This window comes from Vigna unguiculata, chromosome 3 (genome assembly GCF_004118075.2).
Source record: "Vigna unguiculata cultivar IT97K-499-35 chromosome 3, ASM411807v1, whole genome shotgun sequence".
NCBI lineage: Eukaryota > Viridiplantae > Streptophyta > Magnoliopsida > Fabales > Fabaceae > Vigna > Vigna unguiculata.
In genome coordinates this window covers 20,217,267-20,224,908 of record NC_040281.1, presented here as the reverse complement: position 1 = coordinate 20,224,908, position 7,642 = coordinate 20,217,267, and the positions used below count along the sequence as shown (strand labels likewise).

At 37.0% G+C, this 7,642-nt stretch overlaps 1 protein-coding gene across 5 annotated transcripts; it reads left to right on the top strand.

Annotated features, from left to right (window-relative positions):
* The first annotated feature begins 215 nt into the window (after positions 1-215).
* On the top strand, positions 216-7,147 carry LOC114177988 (cyclin-dependent kinase G-2). 5 transcript variants are annotated; one of them, XM_028063631.1, is made up of 10 exons: positions 717-2,410; positions 2,843-2,978; positions 3,114-3,202; positions 3,388-3,499; positions 3,581-3,687; positions 3,843-4,009; positions 4,080-4,140; positions 4,382-4,455; positions 5,546-5,636; positions 6,432-7,147. In XM_028063631.1, exons 1-6 carry the CDS (start codon positions 717-719, stop codon positions 3,940-3,942), a joined length of 2,238 nt encoding a protein of 745 aa, XP_027919432.1. In that variant the 3' UTR covers positions 3,943-4,009; positions 4,080-4,140; positions 4,382-4,455; positions 5,546-5,636; positions 6,432-7,147. The 5 variants fall into 5 exon arrangements, with proteins under 5 accessions (XP_027919433.1, XP_027919428.1, XP_027919432.1 ...); XM_028063632.1 differs by adding an exon at positions 3,282-3,304 and having other exon boundaries at positions 216-2,410; positions 3,843-4,455; positions 6,432-6,868; XM_028063630.1 differs by having other exon boundaries at positions 3,843-4,140.
* Positions 7,148-7,642: the final 495 nt, after the last annotated feature.

Below are 7,642 nucleotides of genomic sequence, written 5' to 3'. Positions count from 1 at the left end.
GGTGTTTTTTTTTAAGTGAAAAGTTTTATATAAATAAATTGATATACACAATAATTTGTAAATAATTAAAATTATAGCAATGCTCTATAAAATAGGTAGGATGAGCACGCTGTAGATGTGGGTGCGCTGAATCTAATCAAATAATTATGTTATAACATTGTATTATAATATTTTGTTTTAAATCATTTTGGGAAAAACGAGTATCCAGATAATATCCAGTTTTTTTGTCACCCTGATTCCTTTTGGGCCCAATTTTCTTTCACCACGAAGGGTCGTTCTCTCTTCCCCTTTCTTTTTCTCTTCTCTTCGCAGCCGCACCGCATCGCGTCGCATCGCTTATTCGATTGCGTTGCCTCTGTCGCGCTTTTCTCTTTTAATATCCAATTTCATAACCTTCATCTCATCGGTAAGCCTATTCAATCTCCCTATCAATCTTCAACGCCTCTTCATAAATTTCTAGGGTTTCGATTCTAGTCCTCTTTTTTCCTTCTAACTTTATTTCAACTCTTAGTTTTTCTATTTTGTCTTGTCTCGTGATCTCCAATCGCCTTCAGATCTCTCATGATTTCTTCTTTAGTTTTGAAATTCCACGTATTTGTTGTGTTTTGGGTTTAGGGTTCTATAAAACAAAAAAAAAGAAAAAAAAATACAAAGTCGTTCCGAAGGGGGATTAGGGTTTTCCCTTGTGATTCACTCATTTAGGTAGCTAGATATATATGGCGGCTGGGAGGCATGGCGGTTACCGCGAAAACGACTTCAGAGAGCGCGAATCGAAACTCGAAGGTTCTAGACGCGGGTTTGCCAATTCGAAAGAGGATTACGATCGTGTTAGGAATGGTGGCGGTGATGTTGTGAGGGGTGGGTCCAGGGACAGGGCTAGGGTGAGGCAGAGGGATATTAAGGAGAGGGACGGTGTTAATGGTGGGTACCGATCATCTTCGAGTAGGAGTGACTCTGGAAGCAGTGGCCTTGGTCCTCGCCGATGTGGTTTCTCTGTCAAAGCAATGGATAGAGAGCCTGGTGAGCTTTCCAGTGAGAGTGGTTCTGATGATGCAATTGAATCAGAATCTGGGGCGAAGGACTCCGAGGTTTCCATGTTGGAAGAAACAAGAACCCGATCCCCACCAGTGCCGGAGAGGAAAAGAAAATTCTCACCCATAGTGTGGGATCAGGATGACAAAGATGTCAGTGAGTCATCCAGAGTTAGGGTTTCTGCCTCTACAGTGGTGACAGCAGCTCTTCCTCCTCCACCTCCATTGCCAAAGGTATTCCATCAGTCACAGTCACCAAATGCTCCAAATGGTGTCGTAGAAATACATCCTGTCAAGAACAAGGAGACCAAGGATCTCCAGTCGAATGCAGCATCTAAGGTTACCTTGCCCTCTCCTTCAGGTTTGCATTCATCACCACCGAAAGGGAGGTGGGGTAATGATCAGGAAGCTGATCATCTAGAAGGTGATGTTTATGTTCCAGCTCGCAATATATCGTCTTCAAGATGGGCAGCTGGAGATAACTCTCCTGGTGATGAGGGTGAGATCCTCAATGATGAGGAGATGCCCAAACGAAGGAGGAAGGTGTCTCCTGAGTTCTTGGATGGCAGACTAAGGAACAAGTTATTGAGCCCTGTGGAATCCAAGATTGAAGGTATTGAAGGAGCTAGAGCCAGATCATCTGAATCTGAAGAAAGAGGTGTCCGTGGGAGAACTTCCAGCAGTGATGATCATCCTGGTATGGAGTCAGAGAAGGATGACTTCATGGAGGTTGACCCTCAAGGTGGGAAAAGTGAAACCAGTGTCAGTCACTCGGAAACAGAATATGAAGATGAAGACGATGGTAGGGAGACTCCAGAACCTCCTTCTCCACCTCAAAGAACTGTCAACATGCTTCAGGGTTGTAGAAGTGTTGATGAGTTTGAGAGACTTAACAAGATAGATGAAGGAACATATGGTGTTGTATATAGGGCTAGGGATAAAAAGACTGGAGAAATTGTAGCATTGAAGAAGGTCAAGATGGAGAAGGAAAAGGAGGGCTTCCCACTGACTTCCCTTAGGGAAATAAATATTCTTCTTTCTTTTCACCACCCATCGATAGTTGATGTTAAAGAAGTAGTGGTAGGAAGTAGCCTTGATAGTATTTTCATGGTCATGGAATATATGGAGCATGACCTTAAAGGACTAATGGAAGCAATGAAGCAACCTTTCAGCCAGAGTGAAGTGAAGTGCTTGATGATCCAGCTTTTAGAAGGTGTGAAGTATCTTCATGACAACTGGGTGCTTCATAGGGATTTAAAGACTTCAAATCTGCTTTTAAATAATAGGGGTGAGCTCAAAATTTGTGATTTTGGCTTGGCCCGTCAGTATGGGAGTCCTTTAAAGCCATATACTCACCTGGTGGTTACTCTTTGGTACAGGTAAATGCTAACCTGCTTATATATGCAATTTGACTCTCTCTTTTTTTTCTCTGTATGTGTGTATTTACATCACAGGCTATTTGGTATTTTACATTCTTAGGCCTAGTTTGCTGTTTTCTCATGAATTTTGGAACCTTAAAACGATGCTGTCATGTTCAATAATTGTAATTAAAACTAGTATCTGTTTGAAGCTATTATTAGTATGCAAAGGAAGTAGCCTCATTGCCTAATAGTTGCTACTTCAGGTCAATATTTACGTGCTTATCTATGGACAGCATTAATGATTTTACACGAGTGCATTGTCTGTCGTCACAGTGGGTGTTTCATTTGTTGCACTTGGCTTCATTTAACTATTTTATCTCAGTATGTGTTTGACTACATTCTCTTGCAGAACTGAGGTCATTACCTAATTGTGGTCTATATGTTTCTTAGGGCACCTGAACTCCTTCTGGGGTCAAAACAGTATTCAACAGCCATAGACATGTGGTCACTAGGCTGTATAATGGCTGAGCTATTATCTAAGGAACCACTGTTTAATGGGAGAACGGAGTTTGACCAACTTGACAAGGTATGATAATGTTATTTTCCTTACATCGGATATATTCTTGCATCATTGTTCTCTTTCTTTCCTCGTAACCTATGGTGTCTTGCACTTAACTACTTTGTGATTGTTTTACAATTTTGATTTCTGTTATTCTTGTAGATTTTTCGGATTCTAGGCACCCCTAATGAAGCAATTTGGCCTGGTTTCTCGAAATTACCTGGAGTCAAGGTCAATTTTGTCAAACACCAGTAAGTGCTTACGATTTCCTTTATTAAGAAAATTACTGTTTGATTATATTGTGCTTATGTTTTGCCACTGTTTTCCCAGGCTTCCAGCTTTGGGTGGTTCTGGTCTGACTATCTGGCCTCCCTTGGTGACTTGACTGTTGAACAACTTTTCTATTTTGTATTAACAGTCGGAATGTTCCTTTCAGGTACAACCTCCTGCGGAAAAAGTTTCCTGCCACATCATTCACTGGATCTCCTGTTCTTTCTGATTCAGGATTTGATTTGTTGAACAAACTTCTAACATATGACCCTGAAAAGGTAAAGGTTACATGAGCTACACAATTGAATTTGGTAATAAATATTTGTATGAATATTAAGATAAGACACTATTTCATGCAGCGGATCACTGCTGAAGCTGCTCTAAATCATGAGTGGTTCCGTGAGGTCCCTCTTCCCAAAAGTAAAGAATTCATGCCTACATTTCCTGCTCAACACGCTCAGGACAGGTATTTTAATAGGAAATTCTGGAGCAGTTCTTTTATACCAAAATTGTTACGTAACTGTTTTATATTCTTGACAGAGGAGGAAAGTTATGTAAAATGAGTGCTTATCAACAATTTTTCAGTTTTGACAAGTTTTCACGATTTCTTCATATGAATAGGCGTGTGCGGAGAATATACAAGAGTCCAGATCCTTTGGAGGAACAGCGGCGGAAGGAGCTGCAGCAGGGGGAATCGGGGACTGGTGGAATTTTTGGCTAAGAATGGTGCTTGCTAAAGCTATGTCTCAATAATCATTCTAACACTGCTGAGTGTTTTAGTGTTTGAGGTGAGGGTATGCACTGAATGGAAGTTGGAAGCATGTTTGTTAGACGATCACTCGTGCTGTTTTTTAACAGGAACATTTTGGTTTAGCGAAGATGTATTCTTTTACCTCCCTGGGAACCAGATTTATTTCAGGTTAACATTCTTGATGCTTGATATTATATAGATATGCATCTGGGACATAGCTTGCTGCTCAAGGTGTGGCATTATTGGCTTCTAAAATTAGGAATTGTCAGTGTCTGCTGAAACTTTGTAACATATTTCCATTGGCATATTTGTAAACAAATTTTATCTGGTTTTGAGTATTAAAGCACTGGATTTTCTAGCAGCTATCTCTTTTCTTTCTATTTTAATATTCACATTGTGTTTGCAAGAGACGGTTGGTGTGAAGTGCAAGAGGACCTTCTGTGCATCTTTCCAAAGAAATTGGGTGACATTATGCATTTAAAGGTAATGCATTCCTTTGATATCTTGGATATTAAGGAATGAGGACATGTTTTTATGTGTGAGAGAGACAGTGTCTCTAGAATTTGAAGCTATTTCAGTACTTTGACTGATTTTTAATGTTAGTATTGTTTTTTTGGGTAGTGGGGTGTGTTGGTGTTGATGGAGGGTTTAGAGTACTTAGTTCTGTTTTTATTCATCTTATTGCTACCTGCACAAATTATTGGTGTATCTTATATAAATCAGCAATGGCATATTATGAAGGACTCTCCCAAATCTAATTTTTGTGGATGACATGATCTAGTATGAATTATTTTATTGTGGATGCAACAATTTAAGTAGAATCAATGATCATTTTTTTTTGGATTTGAAGTGGCTGTGACCTCTTATTTATGAGGACAATGACTAATTATTAGAAGGAAACATTCTATATTTTTATGGGTCCGAAGTAATGGATTTATTATAGAAGAATTTATTTGCTGGGATAGGTGAATGTTTCCAATTCTTGTATCTAAGTGTATTGAATTGCAAAAAATTTCATGGGTTCCTATGCTTGACGTGTTGGCCATGATGGGATATCTTTGCATTAGTTTTCTTTATGAGCTATTGTATTTTTGTTTGAACTTTGTTAGCACTAAGCCATAATAAAAGTGAAAAACAGTTCTAGATTTTTGCATCATTCCTACTGGTTAGAAATCATCCCCTAACAATATTTTCTGATGTTTACAGCTGTGTTTGAAAACATTTTTGTGCTCTTGTTCTGAACAGGCGAATTCTTTTATTGACTTTGTTACACTAATTGTATTGAGACAAGATCAAATTGTCAATGAACAGTTATTGACGTTCCATAAAATTAACTAAGTATTTTACTGGATGCTTATTACTTTATTTTAAGCCTATTTTTCTCCCCTTTTCAAACAGTTTATTTTTCATCTCCCCCATGATAAGGAAATAAACAACTAATTTTCAGCTTTTCGTCCCTCTAGTGTTTGCTCGCATACTTCAATTCAAGAAGTGGAAAGTTAAAAAAAAATTATCTTATTATCATATCAGTACAAGAATTTTTTATGATATTTGTCTGCAAATGTCACTGCAGTATCAAGTATCAAAGCAAGCAGGTTGAGGAGGTTACCAGTATATCTTAAAGTATAGAACTTCAATTAGTTGTTCCTTCAGTCTCTCTAGAGGTACAAAGCAAAACTTGGTTTTTATAATGTGTTTTCCGTATTGTGTTTATAGATTTCTAAGATCTGAATTATTATTTTTACTGTGCTGTAGTAATTTCTTGATTCTTAGTATTAATAATATGGCCCCCCTCGCCCATCCTTCTCCTAGAATGTGATGTATGTTAGATTAACATTGAATTATTCACTGACTGCCTCAATGTCATGCTAAATTTATGGTGAAATGTTTTGATTGAATTATGTTTAGGAGCAAGTACTCAGGTGTGTTTTATGGAGAAATGGAGAATTTATTTCGCAGTCGTCCTAGATAATGTAAATATACGATGGTGTCTAAATCCTTGATCGCTTAATACAAAAGTTGCATTCAAGTACTGCTATTCCTTTACTCAGGCACTACATTACATTGTGGCAGTTTGAAATGAATTTTGCCAATGGAAATTTGATCTAATGGCTATTTTAGTTTTCTTGATATACCAATACCCATTAGAAGGTAGTCAACTTGAAATCAATTTTTCTAGCGAAAATTTAATCTGATGGCTAACAGCTGTCTGAGATTTCTTAAAATTCAATACCCTTGAAAGGGTTGTCAAGTTTCCTTTATCCTGTTCAACAACAATTCCCCACTTGTTTACATTCCCTTGGTGTTTTATTTATCTTCTCATTAACATTGTGGGTGTTTTTTTTTTTAAATTTCAATTTAAGACGAGAACCTTCTACTGTGGTTTCATGATTTCTGCTTGAATTGATGCATTTTTGCAATGCTTATAGTACAATTGATAATTCTATTAATTGGTACAGCTGGGAGATTGGGTTGCTAAGAGATGTAAAGCATCCACTTCCCTTTCAACATCATTTACTGGATTTCATCACTGGATGGCTAATGCTGTAAGCATAGCTGTATTTTGTTTTATTTTAATTGGTTGAAGGCAGGTTTTGAAATGAAATATTAGGTTTGCCTTAGTGTGGATGGGTTTGTATTTAATATGTTGCCATGTCCACAAATCATTATATATTGTGTAGATCTTTTGTTAAATAAGATTTGGATTATGTCGAAGGATTGGAAAATGGATTTGTGAATTAACAGTTTTGGTGGATCCTCGGTTGGAATGGGTGTAAAGGTGGGTGAAAGGCTCAAGATTCACATAAACTTAGGTACTTCTCTACAATAGTACACATATCGATGACATTGAACTAAATCTTAGCGCATGGCCTTGAATTTGACAGGTAGAGAACAATAAAATTTGCTTGAGTAGTCTTTGGTTTGTTAAAGTTAGAGAAATATTGAGCAGGAAGCGGGGAAAACAAAATAACATGGTTCACAAGCAAGAGTGGAAGTTAACGTCTCATGATGCATGGGATTTCCATCCCTCCCAGCAACCTTAGGTTTCGAATTTTGCTGATATTTTAATGGATCTACGTTAGCTCACTAGGAACCTAAACTATTCTAGGTGGAACCTTTGTACTTTTTTCTAATGTATTCTAATGTTAAATCAAATGATCTCTTAATTATTTAATTTTTAGTGACACCTTTAAATCTGAATGCCGAATGAGATTACTAAAGTAAATCGTCTTTCTAACTTGTCTTGAGAATATCGATTCTAAAATCATCAACGCGCTTAACCAAACCTTAGAACGGTTCTATTGCATTAACCTTTTAGCTTTTAAATTTTTTATTCAGTGTCTTGAGGCTAGTTAGCATTTAAATTTATCATTCTATTAATGTTTTAAAGCTGTCTTCGAGTAAGGGTTATTATTTGAGAATCTAAAAATCTTTTATTGGGAAAATATTTGTTTATGACTAATGGACAATGATTTTGAAGACGTTTGGTATTTACATAATGGATTCGGGTCAATTGATACTTAAGCATTAATAAATTAGAAAGTATAGTAAAACTGTATCCCAAACATTTATACACTTTGTTTTGTTCTATGTACTATCACTTGAGTATTTTTTATTAAGGCAACATAAGAATGTCTAAAAATTGGTAATCATCATTAGTCTTCTGTAT

Coding starts and splice junctions, on each gene's coding strand:
- LOC114177988 (XM_028063631.1), top strand. CDS start 717: ATGGCGGCTGGGAGGCATGGCGGTTACCGCGAAAACGACTTCAGAGAG. Junction 2,979..3,113: donor AGTTTGACCAACTTGACAAG/GTATGATAATGT, acceptor TTATTCTTGTAG/ATTTTTCGGATTCTAGGCAC. Junction 3,688..3,842: donor GCTCAACACGCTCAGGACAG/GTATTTTAATAG, acceptor TCATATGAATAG/GCGTGTGCGGAGAATATACA.